Raw genomic sequence first — 16794 nt, forward strand, 5'->3', positions numbered from 1 at the left:
GTCCACACAAACACAGTCAATCCACTTTACAGTATATCCTGTGAAGCACTTTGAGACGTCTCAATGTCCTAATGAGGCTCTAAATGTATGGATTATTATTATTATGATGTACAGCTTGACAAAACCCAAGGAACCTCGCAGCATGGGGGAGGGGTTGGGGCACAGAATTGTGGAAACAAACTCTTAAATTCTCTCTGAAAACCAGTTTCCAACCAGAGGGGAATCCTGGCTCTCCCTCTCTTATATGGTGCTGACTCGCGTCTCAGACCAGTTGTGTCAGTGCTGGCTGCCGACCAGCATTTAGTATAAGTGGTCATTCTTCAAATCGAGGGCTTGGACAGGGACAGCTGTTAAAGCTGATTGTAGGGGAGGTTATCGGAAGGTATTTGCCCTGTTCTCTAATCAACTAGCTACAGGACACCCCCAGTTATTTGCACCTCAGAGCAGAACCAGCACTCCTAGCCCCCGAAATTCGACCTTGTCTTGTCGAGTTCCATTTGTAGGGGTTTGCATATGTAGAACTCTGTCTGTTGTGAATTTGCTTATGCAAAATGATGGGTACTGATAATAATCCTTCCATTTGTTATAACACCTATATAGCACCTTATTGCATCGGGGAGATATCTCAAAGCGCTTAATAGGATTTACTGTAAAGTGCAGTGATTGTCTATTTGTAGGCGAATGCGGCAGCCAAATTTTGCGCACTGCAATGTCCCACAAACAGCCAAATAGTGAGTGTCCGATTTTATCCGGTACGTCTCTGCTTGAATCGCAGCTCACGTATCCTGCAAGACAAACAGCAGTTTTCTGCTCACTGGATGATCCAGTCTGAAGCAGTGAGTCGTCAGTTGGCTTCAACGCACAGTGGAGGGTCGAGAGATTGCAGAACGAGCGTCAGAGAGAGAAATTTGCAAGGTCGATTTTAATTTTGCTGCGGAGGCTGAGGTCTCGGAAGGTCCCTGTGTTGAAATGAAAGTGGCGAAGAAAGGCGAGTGCAAGCACTGTGTGAAGCCAGCTTCAATTGCAAACACCAATGCAGCAGATCAGTGTCGACAGGCGGGGAGACGAGGGCGAGAGACACATTGCTTGTTAATGTCAATCTCAGTAATAACCAGAACACTGCTCATTGCAAAACAGCCTGTGATCCTCACTGCAGTTATTTATTACCCATTTCAGATAATTAGCAACGGAGCAAAAGCAGGGAGGGGAAAATAGGAGAATTTTTTGAAACAGAGATTGTGGAATGCTCCGCCAATTGCTGTAGTGAATAATAATAGTAATAATCCTTGTATTTGATATAGCGCCTTATCACGTCGTTGAGACTTTTCAAAGCGCTTCACAGTATATATTGTAAAGTGAACTGAACGAGTATTTTGTGGGTTAAGTGCAGCAGCCAAGGCAGAATCCATATCAGCATTCAGGTGAGAACTAGACACATATCTAAAAAAAAATAATAATAATGATAATCCCTCCATTTGACATAGCACCTTTCACAACAGGAGGCCATCTCAAAGCGCTTCACAGGATATAATGTAAAGTGCAGCGACTGTGTACTTTGTCATCAAATGCAGCAGGCAACTGGTGCATGGTGATGTGCCGCAAACAGCCATGGGTGAGTGACCAATTCTATCTGGAGGATTGTTGGCCAGGATACGGGAGAAACTCTCTACCCTTTTCAAAATGTGCCATGGATCTTTGACATCCGCTTTAAGAACATAAGAACATAAGAAATGCTAAACGAAAAGAAGACCAAGGTCCATCTAGTTCGCTTTCCACCTTCCTGACGGTCGCAGTCTTATAACAAGATAGTATAACATGTTCCCAGCACATTCTATGTGGGTGTTGAATCCAAATAAATCAACAGGCTAAGAAGAGAGTTTTTCCCAGTCACTTGAAAATAAACCAATCCTCCAGTTAAATTAGACATTCACTTCCCTTTTTTTTGTGATCCTATTACAGGAGACATGCCTGCAGACTGTTCTCGTCAAACAGTAACCACCCTACAGCTGTGTTCCCAGTCACAGTACACTATAAACTGTCTAGTAGATGATTTCCTTTTAAACACTTGTCCAGAAACAACCCAGGGAAAGAATGGAATCTAAAAATATCCCCGGCGTTCGATACTGCTCCTTATCAAAGGGTTACACGGTAAACATGATTAAGAATATTGACTGTGTATTTGAAGACAATCGCAGCGGCCAATTTGAACAAAGCAATTTGTCCCACAAACAGCCATCTCAACATCTCATAGTGTTTCACAGGGATTGTCGCACAAACCTGGTGCCTGCACAGAATTGCTGCCCTGGTAACCAGGTGCCCCAGTAACCTGATAATCTAGTGCCGCGTATCGGAGATTGGAAAATTAAACAACTCATTTGGTATATGGGAGACCTGTAAATAAAAGGTAACACAGAATGGAAAGTTCTGGCTCCAACCGAGAATCAGCACACGACAAAGTGAGCAGTTTACCCCATAATAATGATAGTGAGTTCTTGCAACAATTCTCATCCCCCTTCAATAAAATTTGGTCATCGACTACACGGCTGTCTGTGCGACATTGCTGTGCGCATATTGGCTGCTGTGTTTTCCTCCAAAATACACAGTTACCACACTTTAAAGTACAATATGGTTGAGGGGTCCTGTATGTTAATGGTTAGAGCACTCGCCTCACAAGCGAAAGGACCTGGGTTTGATTCCTGAGAAGGGTGAAACATTGGCCAACTTTCTTTACTCCACGGGCCTTTGTTTACCAAGCAGTAAGTAGGAACCCGCTTGTTAGTTGATTTGCCTATCGCTTTTCCGGGAAAATAATCCCTTAAAGTAAACGTTTAAAAAATAATTTGGTTACTCAATCCACGACTGTTGTGGGACGCTGCTGTGCGCAATTGGCTGCCGCGTTTCGCCCACAAATATACAGTCAATTCACTTTACTGTATATTTTGCAAAACGATTTGAGACGTCTCGAAGACGTGATAAGGCGTTGCATCAAATGCAAGGATTAGTATTATTATTATCCTATGAAGTACTTTGAAGTCCTCCCGATGTGAAAGGCACTATATCACAGAGATTCCTTTCAGGGCGGTTACTTTAGTTGCCAAAACCAACATAGATCCATTAAAATATATACTCTATTGAGAAATAATATACAGTGGATTGTGATGTGATGCATTTTAGTCAACAAGAAAACATATCCCATCGCAACACAACCCAATGTACATCTCATTTCTCAACAGAATATATATTTTGATATAGAAATTTGTTTCACAATTTATATATCACAACGTACATTTTATTGAGAAATCTAGGAATAAACACATTGCGTCACAATATCAAATGCAAGGATTGTTGTTGTTATTATTACTGTCGAATATATCAGTGCTGTGAAGCTCTGTGGTATGTTTGCATTCTGCTGCCATAACTGATCCAAACACCGTGACATAATAGCTCCTGTCAAGGCTTCAAGGCTCTCTTTACTGTTTAAGTACCAATCCGAGTAACATTATCTGTCCCTTGTAACCTTATATTCCTCCACAATCTGAACAGGACTAAAGCAGAGATTAGACGTTTCCTGTTAATTAGGGATATACAGAGGGGAGTACGGACAGCTGACCTGAGGGTTTTATTGCTTTATTTATTTATCTTTTTCGTCTACACAGGCACTGCTGTGACTCTCCATTCACTCTCAGGAAACAACATCTCAGGTGACGGAGGGGTGCACAATATTAAATGGGATTGAAAACACGACCTCAAAAACAATACTTTCGGATGAACCAAGACAGTAGACTAAGAGGATGCAGGTTTGGAGTTGTAGAGGGCAATTTTAAGACGGACGCCAGTAACTTTTCCTTTACGCAGAGGATTTTGCATCGGGATTCTGAGCTATGCTCATGGTCTATGCTGACAATCCATTACTGAGGGGAGCGCTGCGCTGTTGGAGGTGCCGTCCTTCAGAGACATTAAACTGAGGCTCCATCTTCCTGTTCGGGCGGACATTAAAGTTCCCATGACGCTACTGGAAAAAGAGTTTCTCCTAATGTCTTGGCTGACAAACCCACATGATAAAATTGGTCGTTCGCTTCAAAGCTGTTTGTGGGACATTGCTGTGCGCAAACTAGACTATTGGGTTCACCTACAGAAAAAAACACAACCATCAAACTTGACAGCAGTTACCTATAAAGCAAGTGCTTTGCAATATTTTGACATCAATAGGCACTGTATCAAATGCAAGGATTATTATTATTATTATTATTATCATTATGTCAATTGTAAAACAAGCTTTAGATTCCCAAAGGTGTGGCTCTCAGCTTGCACTGATTCACAGCGGACGGTTGGTATTGTGCAAGAGCAGAGATGGGGCCGAGGGAGTGGTGGTAAAAAGGAGAGCGAGAGATCCCGCCTACCAGGGCACTGAACAAACAGAGACTATAGCGTGAGGTCAGATCAAAACTGTTCAATGTTATGCCAACTCCCCACGGGGAAATGTTGGGAGACTTGACACTGATTAACTTAAACTGTCTCTGAGTCAATGCCAGCAGGCTACACAAGTGCTGGATTGGGATACACTGCTCACTGGAGTCTGAATGATTTGACGTCTTGGTAACCAGGTGCCCCTTGTGATCTAATGCGCTGGTAACTTGGGGACCCAGAGGTCTGATGCTCTAGTAATCAGGGGCCCAAATGACACGATAACCTGCTCACCAGATTTCGAGTAACCCAATGCCCTCATAACCAAGTAACCTGGTCACCCGAGGCTCCAGTAACCAGGGGACCTAGTGACCTGATAACCTGGTAACCAGGTGCTCTAGTGACCAGAAGTCCTGGTAACCAGGTATTCTAGTGACCTTGTAACGAGGTGCACGCCTGACAATTCCGATTTAATAGGAATGACAGTGAGGTCTCAAGGGCCTAGGGAGTTGGGCGGAGGCTGGAGCCCATCTCCACGGGCTCTTGGACTGACTCTCTCCTGCCCACGGGGGCAGTTTCGACCAAGCCTTTGGTCACCCTCCTACCCGCAACTCTCCCCGCCTACCCTCCACCCCCCCTGATCCCCACCTCCAGCTCGGGTGCAAATCCTTGACTCTACAGTGCCTTAAAACATCCTCCCCCATGTGAAAGGTGCTATACCAACGTCATGTGTCATTGGTGATGGTGGTTTGCAGATATTTGCAACAAAATAAAACTCCACAAGGCTCCACTTTTCTAAATCCCACTGCTTGTTAAACAGACTCTGCCATTGTCCTGCCTCCGAATTGGTCAAGATGGATGAATAAGTGTATCAGAGACATGCAAACATTACATATAAATGTAACACAACAACAGCTTGCGTTTACACAGTGCCCTTCACTCAGAGCAGCATCTCAATGTCCTTGACGGTGGCAGAGGATGGTTGGAAGAACACTGACGTTATAATAATAAACCTTGAGTTTGATACAGCGCCTTATCATGTCGTTGGGACGTCTCAAAGCGCTTCCCAAAACATTGTAACGTGGACCGACTGTGTATGCGAATGAAGTCTCGACAGATATTTTTCTCATGAAGGTTCCACCTCTTTCGGTGGGGACCTGAACTTAATTGGGTGGAACTCTCATTGACCAATTTTTTTTTTTTTTGGTGATTCTCTTTGGACACGATCAAAACTGACGTGCTTCGGATTTACAAATAAAAGCTCTCTCCGGCGCTTTGACTCCCTCACCGCTTGTTTCTTCTTCTTTTTTTGGGGGGGGGGGGAGGAAACTGCAAAACCTGAAGCCCGGAACTCCATCGCCCCCCCCCCCCCCCTCCCCAGAAGAGGTGGCAAAATTGTGGTGGCAAAGGTGGCAAATTGCAAAATTGAACGATTTATTTCAGTTCTAATTTGGAAACCAGTTTTGTTTCTGAACTCGAGTGGTCCGTAACTGCAGCCGTACCGGCGCTTTGGGACGTCCTCCCGACGTGAAAGGCGCTCTATAAATGGAATCTTGTTGTTGTTGCGTTGATGTACACCGCCTCGGGCTGCGCCCCTCAAGTCCAGTAGCTGCCTGCCATGCCTTTCAACCAAATCAGGTCAGGTCACCGAGTAGTAAGCGCTCCGAGACGCCGTCCGGCGCGGAGGGTGCTATATAGGTCCAAGTCGTTGTCGTCGTCGTCGGTGTTTGTGGAAGTAGAACTGAACCCCGACACTGTTCCTGCTGCTCAGTTGTTTATCCGGTTCCTTTCTGACCGTTTCTGCTGATCCGACCTCAATGGCCACCCGTGATGCTGAATTCCTGACACCCTCACCCTCACCCTCCTCGGAGTCGAGGGATTCTTTCCTCGCACCCTCTTCCCTTACCCGGCCGCCCTCCTCTCCCGAACCATTTCTCTAACCCCCTCTTTCCCCCTCTAAACCCCCTCCCCTTTAGCCCCCGCTCCTTCTCGAGCCCCCCCTTCCCTCTCACCCTACTCCCTCTACCCCCCCCTCCCTCTACCCCCCCCTCCCTCTAGCCCCCCTCCCTCTACCCCCCTCCCTCTAGCCCCCCTCCCTCTAGCCCCCTCCCTGTAGCCCCCCTCCCTGTAGCCCCCCTCCCTCTCCCTCTAGCCCCCCTCCCTCTAGCCCCCCCTCCCTCTACCCCCTCCCTCTCCCTCTAGCCCCCCTCCCTCTACCCCCTCCCCCTCCCTCTAGCCCCCCTCCTCACTCTACCCCCCCCCCCCCCTCTCCCTCCCTCACCCCACCCCCCAACCCTCAACACACACACACAGTCTCCAGGGGGGAAGAGATGAGCGGTGGACCGGAAGTGTGCGGGAGGGAGGCCGGGGGACGGGTTAGGGGGGACGGACCGCTGCCTGGAGACGGTGGAGGCGTCGGTCGGGAGCCGAGAGGAGGTGACGCCTGGAGACCCGACACCGACACCGACAGCCAGAGCCCGGGGGCCAGAGCTCAGGGGCCCGGGGGCCAGAGCCAGAGCCCGGGGGCCAGAGCTCAGGGGCCCGGGGGCCAGAGCCAGAGCCCGGGGGCCAGAGCTCAGGGGCCCGGGGGCCAGAGCCAGAGCCCGGGGGCCAGAGCTCAGGGGCCCGGGGGCCAGAGCTCAGGGGCCCGGGGGCCAGAGCCAGAGCCCGGGGGCCAGAGCCAGAGCCCGGGGGCCAGAGCCAGAGCCCGGGGGCCAGAGCCAGAGCCCGGGGGCCAGAGCCAGAGCCCGGGGGCCAGAGCTCAGGGGCCCGGGGGCCAGAGCCAGAGCCCGGGGGCCAGAGCCAGAGCCCGGGGGCCAGAGCCAGAGCCCGGGGGCCAGAGCTCCATGGGGGAGAGTCAGGCTGGACACCGGCATAGACATGGCGGCCTCCAGGTACCCGGGGACTGAGGGGAGAGAGAGAGAGAGAGAGAGAGAGGCTGAGCTGCTCACTGCACTAACACGATTACTGTTGGTAATCTGTCTGTCTGTCTGTCTGTCTGTCTGTCTATCAATCTGTCTGTCTGTCAATCTGTCTGTCTGTCTGTCAATCTGTCTGTCTATCAATCTGTCTGTCTGTCAATCTGTCTGTCCGTCAATCTGTCTGTCTGTCTGTCTGTCTGTCAATCTGTCTGTCTGTCTGTCTGTCAATCTGTCTATCAATCTGTCTGTCTGTCTGTCAATCTGTCTGTCTATCAATCTGTCTGTCTGTCAATCTGTCTGTCTGTCAATCTGTCTGTCCGTCAATCTGTCTGTCATTCTGTCTATCAATCTGTCTGTGTCTGTTAATCTGTCTGTCTATCAATCTGTCTGTCATTCTGTCTATCAATCTGTCTGTCTGTCTGTCTGTCAGTACAAAATAAAGATCTTCATGGAAAGCCCCTGGGAGGTAATAATAATAATAATAAATAATAATAATAATAATGATAATCCTTGCATTTGATATAGCGCCTTATCACGTCGTCTCAGAGCACTTCATGCAATAATATACTGTAAAATAAACTGACTGTGTATCTTGTGGGTGAAACACGACCTCCAGTTGTGTACAGTAAGCAGCGTCTCACAAACACTCGTGGATTGAGTGATCACATTTTTTTTTAAAAGGGATTATTACCCTCCGGAAATGATCCGCCACTCGACTAACAACCAGCTTCCTCCTTACTGCTAGGTAGACAGAGACGTACGGAGTAAGGAAACTTGCCTAAGGTTTCGTCTCACCCGGAAATCGAACCTGGGTCCTCTCTCTTGCGAGGTGAGCGGGTTAACCACTCCGCTACAGGAATCCACAACCCTCTGATGACCCGCTGGCCTGATGATAATCCATGGCTTCGTTCAGGCTGACATGAAAAGGCCGGCACTTTTTGGACCATAAAATGTAAGTACAGTACGTTTTTTTAAGGTCAGTTTGTTTTGTGGTGTTGGAGTTGTACGATGTGAAAGTTCCACGACAGACAGACTGATTTACCAGCCTGAGTATCTTTAATCCACTCTAATTATTGTGGAATGTATGTCACTGAGCAACCCCATTCCTTCCTTCATGTCTGTGTGTGCCAGCTCTGGAGCGATCGCTCTAATCCATTTATCTTTTCCCTCCCCCCAAACCCTTTTGTGTCTTAATTTTTTTCCCCCTAATGTTTATCCGATTCTTTTCAAATCAAAAATTTGACTTGGTATCGTACTTGATATTAATTTTCCCACATTGCCGTTACCATTTATGAAATAAAATGTCGGAAATGCGCAGCCGACGAATAACCAGCAAGGCAAGCTAATGTGTAGGTGTGACTCTTCATGAGAAAGTGGAATGACTGACTCCAATCCTGTCTCTTTTAGACACTACAGTTATGGCGTGTCTCCACTGAGCACACTTACTGCTATGGGGAAGCTGCAAAGTAAAGTAAAACGCAGCACGTCCTGCTACAGGTGAGGTTAGACCACATTCTATGTCAAATAACAATTGCAGTCACTATTCTGAAGTACCCACCATCGGGGGTCGGGTCTTCAGCCTCTCTGCCCCCACCCTTTGTAACTCCATCCCACAGTTCCTTTGCCTCTCCCCTCCCTTGCCTACGTTAAGGCCCATCTCAAGTCCCTCCTCTTCAACTGTGCCTTCGATCACCCTCCTACCCCTACTCTCCCTGCCCTCAACCCTTCCCCTCCACCCAGCTGATCTCAACCCCCAGCTCAGGTCTCAGATCTCAGGTCCAAATCCTGTCTTTGGTTCAGTCTGTTGGTTCCTCAAAAGCCCATAGTCTTCACCTTGGATGTGTCAGCAAGAACCAAGGATTTGCACATCGTGTGAGTCCAGTGATCTCAGTTGTGGAACCTATTTGTTGAACTGCTTTATACCCTGAAGGTTTGAGGAAATTTTCAACCTTTCGAGTTGTTGCATGGTGGAGTGAACTTCAGTGCCGTACTGGAAGAGCGCTGCATTGTCAAAGATGCAGTCCTTTTAAGATGAGATGTCAAATCGAGGTCCAGTCTCTAGAACTCTCTCTATTTCCACCCTCCCCCTCCTCTCGCTTTCAAAGCTTTTCTAAAACCCTATCGCTTTAACTGTGCCTTTGGTTTTCTCCCACCCTACTTGAGCTCCCACTGTGAAGCAATTTGAGATGTTTTGCTGTGTGAAAGGCGTTCTATAAGTACAAGCTGTTGATTGTGGGCTGATTAAGCCAATGCAAAAATGGCTGACGTGTTTGCCCACAAAAACAAGTCACAACAATTCAGAGTAATAACTGTTCCAGTGAAGCACTCTGAAAGATTTGATGTGATACAGTGCTATAAAAAACAATTTCCCCTGATCCCGATTGGAATGGGATTGATTCAAACCCAAGCCTCAGCCAACAACAACCTGTCCTCGTAAATGACAACACAATGGTACTTAAATCCTGCCTTTACCACAGCACACCTCCTAGTTTGACCTGACCTGTCAAGTCTGCCTTGCCTGTTCAGAGCATGTTTCATTACAGAGTGTGTTACATGAGTAATCTCTAATTGCACTGCCTTATACTTGAACAGTGATCATTGTTCTTCAGGGCTGACATAGAGACCAGCTGCAACACTGGGGGTAAAACAGTGCAGCAGTACAGCCCTGCCCACAGCGATGCAGTGACCTCCTTGGCTTGCCTGACGCCTGAGTATTGTGTGTCTGGAGGGAAGGACAAGGTGAGATTCTATCCTGGACTGGGAGAAAGGGGCAACATGTTACTTTATAAACTAGGGCTGCAGATTGGGCACGACATTTTCTTGTCAAAAAAAATCACGGAGCGGTCGTGGTAAATTTAGTGAATGTCACGGGTTTATGGGAAAATGTTGGGAGAAGTCACAGGTACGGAAATTCAACTGTACCTCTTCATACCTCCCAACATTTCCGACGTCTAAACCAATAATGCGATTGAGTAGTGCTCTCCTTGCTGCCCACTCCTGAGACATGATTATTTTTCTGCCTTTGCAGGCGGTGGTCCTGTATAACTGGAGATCTGGCTTTGCACAACAAAGGTACCTGGAACATGAACGTGACGTTACTAAGGTAAGACGCTTACAGTGGATTAATCATTCGAGACGAAGTGAGAAATGGAGATGTGAGAGATGTGTACTGTTTATAATGGTATGTGACTCTACCAACCAAGGGGTAACCCATGCACTCTTCACTGTGAAAGAGGAGAGTTTCCCAACACAAGACTGGAAATGGAGAACCATCTCCAATGTGCACCTCACTGAACATTGTCCCTCCGTTAGGCTTTTTATAATCCAGTTCCTTAAATCCTTTAGTAACATTTACAAAATTAACAGGTTTGGTGCTAGTCAGTGAAGGTCTTTGGCAAGGGGAATTGGAAGCTGGAAGCAATGAAGGTACTGGGAATTGATCTAGTTGAGTGCGAGAAACAACCTCCTAATTCCCCCCTCCACTGGCCTGGATTGCCCCCGCGCTGGATTGCTGTGTATATTGAGTGGTGCCCTACCTGTTTCAGGTTGCCTGCGTCTTTCAATCGAACAGAATTTTCAGTGCTTCTCGTGACAAGACTGCGCTGATGTGGGATGCAGAGAGTAAGGGTGGTCCCCTGCAGGAGTTCACTGGACATGAACTAGTGGTGACTGGCCTCGCCGTCAGCCCAGGTACACAGCCTCAATGCTTCACTTGGTATTTTGTGAATTTGTCTCAGTGTGTATTTGTGTCTACTGATGTGTCAGTGGAATATATTCCTACTCCTGCCACAAGCTGTCAACATTGAGCTCTAACCACTGGTTCAGTTCAGGGTGAAGCTTTGTAAACCCCAAAGGTTCCACCTACAAAACACACAGTCACCTCACTTTACAGTAAATCCGGTGAAACACTTTGTGATGTCCTCCCAATGAGAAAGGCACAGTATCGAATGCAAGGATCATTGTTCATATTGTTCCATTCCGGACATGGGCAAATTTGCATGTGTACGTAGCATACATATGCAAAAGTCTATCTGCTTTGGATTTGCTCTTAAGCGTGGCAAAAGGTTTCTATGTGTGTCAGAACCCTGGATGAACCTAAAAAATAAATAATTCTAATTCGTGGGGACTAGAACACCACCCACAAACTCTTTTCTGGGGAATTGAACTTGTGTTTGTGTGGAGTGAGGAGTTTATACCATGTTAGCATGGAATGAGGTCCCAGACCCATCTGTTCCTGAAAAAAATCTGTCTCCTTATTAACACAATTGCTTTGTTCTCTTGTTTCCATTTTGTCATTCCCAGATGGCTTGCTGTTATGCACGGGATCCCGGGACAACACCATGTGCATGTGGGATGTACAGACTGGACACTGTTTACACAATTCCTCCATCTCCAGGAATCTGGTAATCATTGAAAGTCCCTCAATGGCTAGTTTTTCTGCAGCGTCGTTCTGTCAGAACTCCCATTCCATTGGGCGCACTGACTGATTATATAGCTTATGTTCATCCTGTCTGTGGTCTCCCAACTTTGCTGCAGGCTTAATGGTGCCTTTCCAGCTCAGTTGGTCAGCTGTTTAATGCCAGTAGCCTTTTGGTGGTGTTCCTGAGAGTCTCATTTGTCTTTGCATTCTTCCCACTCGGCCCCTGTTAACCCTGCAGACACCCTACCTGTATTGTGGCCTAGCTAGACTAACAGTAGGAAACCTGTCAGACAGAGTTCTGAATGTTAAGCTGTGCACTTTTATCTGGTTAAACTCCGGCATCTTTCCCAACACACTCTGGGGTCATCCAAGCTTTGGCTCTCCAACCTGCGCCTAATACTCTCCGGAATTAGGTTAGTAGGGTCCAGGAAGAGAGTGTGTATTCCATTCCACATACAGGGAAATCACCATGTTTAGGTGACATACATACATGTGCAGAACTCTCAGTCTAGTTTGGATGCTCTTTAAGCATGGTGTTGGGTTTCCGAAATAAAAACAGAAGTCGCAGGGAACACTTAGCAGGTCAGGCAGCATCTGTGGAGAGAGGAAAGTGAGTTAGTGTTTCAGGTCAATAACCTTTCATCAGAGCAGGTCTTCTCTCCATAGATGCTGGCTGACCTGCTGAGTGTTCCCAGTGACTTCTGTTTTTATTTCAGATTTCCAGCATCTGCAGTACTTTGCCATGCGTTCGGTTTCTGTAAGTTTCAAGATATCTGGCTGTCCCTACAAAATCTGAAGGATGACACCTCCGATAATGCAGCACTCCGCCAGCATTGCACTGGAGTGTCTGTCCATGTAGACTGCGACCTCAAAATCCCAACTTAGGACTTGAACCTGTAACCTTCTGATTCTGAGGTGTCTGAGCCAGGCTGACACCTGCCTCTTCTCTGTGACTGATGGTTTGTGCTACGTATCCTGATCGTGGTTTAACTCTCTTCTCTGCCAGGTGACGCATGTCTGCTGGGTTCCTGGAGAGTCGCTTGTCGTTCAGACCTCAGAGGACAAGATGATGAGGTGAGTGAATCGTGTAATTAAATCATATTGATGACAGCAAATCGATGACGACTTTGGAGCAGAAATTTGGATGTGGGGTTGACAACGGGACAAGAGGGCTATTGTCCATCAAAGTGCATAAAGTTACCATTCGTTTCAATTCCATTTATGCCGATTTATTTAGAATATTATTTATTCAAAGTGGTCCACCTCCCCCGCCCACTCCATCTGCCTCCTCCCCACCAACTCTGGACTGCTTTGTGTGTCTGCCCTTCCCGCAGTCTCACCGTCAGCTCTACCCGCTGTAAGTCTCTGCCGTAACCCCTCCACCTCACACAGGCACCACCTCCGCCTCCCGTGTTTCGCCCACAAAATACAGTCACTACATTTTACAGTATATTCAGTGAGGCGCTCTGTTACGTCTTGAAGACGTGATGAGGCGCTATATCAAATGCAAGGATTATTATTATTATTATTTATTATTATTATTGAGTTGACGAGTTTCCTCGCTGTCTCTCCATCCCACTGACAGGCTGTGGGACAGTCGGGAGCTCCACGTGGCTCACACCTTCCCTGTAAAGCAGCACATCCAGACCCACTGTGACACGAGTGCTGAGGGACGATATTGCGTAACCAGCAGTAATGGATTTGGCAGCGAGGGCTGCGAGGCCACAGTAAGTAAACGAGCATTCGGTGAAATCACAAAACATACACACACAGCCGTTATGTTCTCACAACTCCAATGTAGAAATGTCATTCTCAGCTCTCAACACAATTACAACCAAATGCAACCCCTTCAGTTAGTTCCCCTGTATCCTGCTTTATCGTCCTGATCCCCTTTCATTGGTTCCCAGTTAATTGGTCATTTCTTCTTAAAGGATATCCCAACATCTTCCCCTTTTTGGTTTCTTCATTTTGTCTCTCTCTGTGTCTCAGTTTTGTTCAATTAATCTCCGCGTTGGTTTGACGACTCTGCCTTGACCTGGTAGTTCTCTATGTTTCTGCTACCCCCCGAATCTTCCTTCCGCTCTTCTTTTTCTTCCTCTTTCCTTCTTTGGCGTATTTCCCATGACGTTCTTCTATATATTTTTCCTCTATCGCTTTTTAATCCAATATGATTTGGGGGTGGGTGGGGGGGGGTTTATCCTTCTTCCAAATTTCTCCTTTTTTGTCTAATCTTTTGTTTTTAGGTTTTTCCTTTCTAAACCAGATTCTCTCTCCTCTTGGAAAAGTTTTCTGCTTTCCTGGTTCACTTCGTGTTTTCCCTCCATTTCTCTTGTGGTTGTACCGGGCGGTCTCAATTTGTCTTCTTCCGAGATTAACAAATCTCTTAACCGTCTTGACATCAGTGTTTGTTGCTGATGATTGTCCCTCATTCTCTTTCAGCCTGTTTCTGCTTATTTGCCTTTGCGTTGTCTTTATTTTCTTTCTAGTCTGTATTTCCCGCTCCACCAGACCATTGCTTTGGGGATACCCCGGTGAAGTTGTTTTGAGGTCTTCTGTCTCCACACACCGAATTCTTTTGAGCAACCCCATTTCAATGATACCTTGCAGTCCGAGCAGAGTATCGGCTTTCAATTTTACAAAGTGAAACTTTTATCTTTAACTGATCTGTCTTTGGATACAACTTCTATAGCTACTCTGTCGATTATCTCAATTTCCTCTTTATTATAGGCAAATAGTTTGCTCTTCCCTTTTTCCAATTGGTCATTTCTTCTTAAAGGGAATCCAACAACAGCCAGGCAGAGCTGTCCACAACTCCTGTGTGGAACTGGTGAAGGGACTTGTCTTCTCAGTTACTGTCTGGGTGACTCATTGTTCATCTACAAAAATGCACAGGACCCGGGAATCGAACCAAGGTTCTCTCGCTTGCGAGGCGAGCGTGCTAACCACTACGCTACGGGACTCCAATAATAACCTCGCTGTGCGCAAAATTGCCTGCCTCTTTCACCTACAATACAGCCACAATACTTCACAGTAACATTTTGTAAAGCTCTATGAGACGTCTGGATGACTCGATTAGGTGCTGTGTCAAATGCTAGGATTGGGAGTAATGACAAGTCTAGATATCGAACAGCAGGTTAAAAGGGTCCTGTTGTGGTCCTCTCAGGGTGACTAACTACCTGTTTCTCTCACTCTGTCCAGCTGTGGGACCTGAGACAGACCAAAGATAAAGTCTGTGACTATAGGGGGCACCAACAGAGCACTGCAGCCTGCATCTTTCTCCCGAGCGGCTCTACCTCAGTCCCTTTAGTGGCAACTTCATCTCACGACTGTACTGTGAAGCTCTGGAACCGGGACACAGCAGGTAGTGTCCTCTAGTAGATCAGTACCTAACTCTATACCTGCCCTCACACTGCTAAAAGTGAGGGGCTGCCCTGCATGGTATGGGGGAAAAGGTAGAAGAATGGAGCTGAATGGGACTAGGTGTCAGCCTGGCTCAGTTGGTAACGCTCTTGTCTCTGAGTCTGAGCGCTGTAGGGTTCAAGCCCCAGGTTGGGACTTGGAACTCATGTAATCTAAGCTGAAACTCCAGTGCAGTGCTGGGGGAGTGCTGCATTGGTGAAGGTGCCGTCCTTTGGATGAGACATTAAACCGAGGTCCCGTCTGCCTGTTCAGGTGGACGTCAAAGATCCCGTGGCACTATTCGAAAAGAGAAGACAGTTTCTCTCTCCCGGTGTCCTGGCTGACAAATCCCCCAAATAAAGATAGTCACTCACTCCACGGTTGTTTGCGGGACATTACCGTGTGCAAATTGGCTGCCACCTTCCTTCGCAACACAAAGCCACTACACTTTGCAGGATATCCTGTGAAGTGCTTTGAGAGGATTTGATGGCATGATAAATGCAAGAAATATAGGTGTTTAAGACTAAACGTATGACCCTGGATAGTGTGTGTCTTGGAAGGGGGGGAGAGTTGCAAATAACGAAAGTCACTCGTTTTACAGACATGGCCTGTTGGACTAAGTTCTGATAAGAACTGATTGAGTTAAACTTCTCTCTCTTTACTTGCAGCCTGTGTGAGCTCCTATTCCCTGGATGGGGCTGGGCCTCTCACGTCGCTGGCCTCCTGTGACAGGGCCAGTTTGCTGTGCGGCAGCTTTAATAGAGGAATTCACGTCCTCGCAGTGAACGAGTCAAGAGGCTGTAGCCTGAGCGAGGTTGCGAGATTCTGAGCACGTTTCTCGAGCCACACATGGGGAAACAGCATCAGAGAGCGTCTGGGGAACCGATTATCTGATTAGCCGAACACAGGGAGGTGGCGCTGGGTGGAATGAAAGACCAGTGCTCTCTGTGTTTATGTTAATAACTATTATTATTATATTAAGCACTTTTCTGTTAATAGGTGATGTCCCTGTGTGTACTGTGTATAATCTGGACTCTCCAAAATAAGCTATGAACAATATGGGTTAGATAAGTTTTAAAGGAGTGAAATTAACCTGAACTTGTTTAAAGTATTTCCAAGGTACTAGTTGCTGTCGTTCTGGTCCTCGATGGAATTTGGGAGTCTGATGCTAACTGCTCTGCTCTTGGCAAGTGAGAGCTGACCCTTCATGTCTGATCCTGTGTGGTTTACACGAGTGCTGTTGCCAGTTCTGTGCAGGGAATATCTGCTTGGCACGACCTCTCGACACGAAAGGCGCCGTTTGAATGTAATTTTTTTTAGTTGTCTACACCAACTTGGCTCGGTTGGCAGGATTCTCACCTGTGGGTCAGAAGATTGCTGGTTTAGAGTCCAGGCTGACGCTCACAGTGCAGTGCTGGGCTAGCGAGCACTGCATTGTCAGAGGTGCCATCATTCGAGTGAGATGTTAAACCGTGGCCCCTTCTGGCTATTCGGGTGGACATTAGTGATCCCAAGGCACAAATCAAAAAAAGGAAGGAGGTTTTCTTGGTGACTCAGATCCCTCAGATAAATTGGTCGTTCACTTTATGGTTGTCTGTGGGACAATGCTGTGTGCAAATTGGCTGCCACTTAAAGGTATTTATTGTAAAG

General features: G+C 47.0%; 1 protein-coding gene across 2 annotated transcripts; it reads left to right on the forward strand.

Moving 5' to 3' along the window:
* Positions 1–8171: 8171 nt before the first annotated feature.
* Positions 8172–16552, forward strand: wdr31 (WD repeat domain 31). 2 transcript variants are annotated; one of them, XM_007900190.2, is made up of 10 exons: positions 8172–8277; positions 8733–8822; positions 9935–10064; positions 10354–10428; positions 10871–11015; positions 11628–11728; positions 12752–12819; positions 13331–13472; positions 14944–15106; positions 15813–16552. In XM_007900190.2, exons 2-10 carry the CDS (start codon positions 8776–8778, stop codon positions 15971–15973), a joined length of 1032 nt encoding a protein of 343 aa, XP_007898381.1. In that variant the 5' UTR covers positions 8172–8277; positions 8733–8775; the 3' UTR covers positions 15974–16552. The 2 variants fall into 2 exon arrangements, with proteins under 2 accessions (XP_007898381.1, XP_007898382.1); XM_007900191.2 differs by lacking the exon at positions 8733–8822.
* The last annotated feature ends 242 nt before the right edge of the window (positions 16553–16794 follow it).

This window comes from Callorhinchus milii, unplaced genomic scaffold (assembly GCF_018977255.1).
Source record: "Callorhinchus milii isolate IMCB2004 unplaced genomic scaffold, IMCB_Cmil_1.0 Scaffold8, whole genome shotgun sequence".
Classification (NCBI taxonomy): Eukaryota; Metazoa; Chordata; class Chondrichthyes; order Chimaeriformes; family Callorhinchidae; genus Callorhinchus; species Callorhinchus milii.

Excerpts from the sequence above, each read along its gene's own strand:
- wdr31 (XM_007900190.2), top strand. The coding sequence starts at position 8,776 with ATGGGGAAGCTGCAAAGTAAAGTAAAACGCAGCACGTCCTGCTACAG. Across the intron at positions 11,729-12,751 it reads CCTCCATCTCCAGGAATCTG|GTGACGCATGTCTGCTGGGT; the intron begins GTAATCATTGAA and ends CTTCTCTGCCAG. Across the intron at positions 12,820-13,330 it reads TCAGAGGACAAGATGATGAG|GCTGTGGGACAGTCGGGAGC; the intron begins GTGAGTGAATCG and ends TCCCACTGACAG.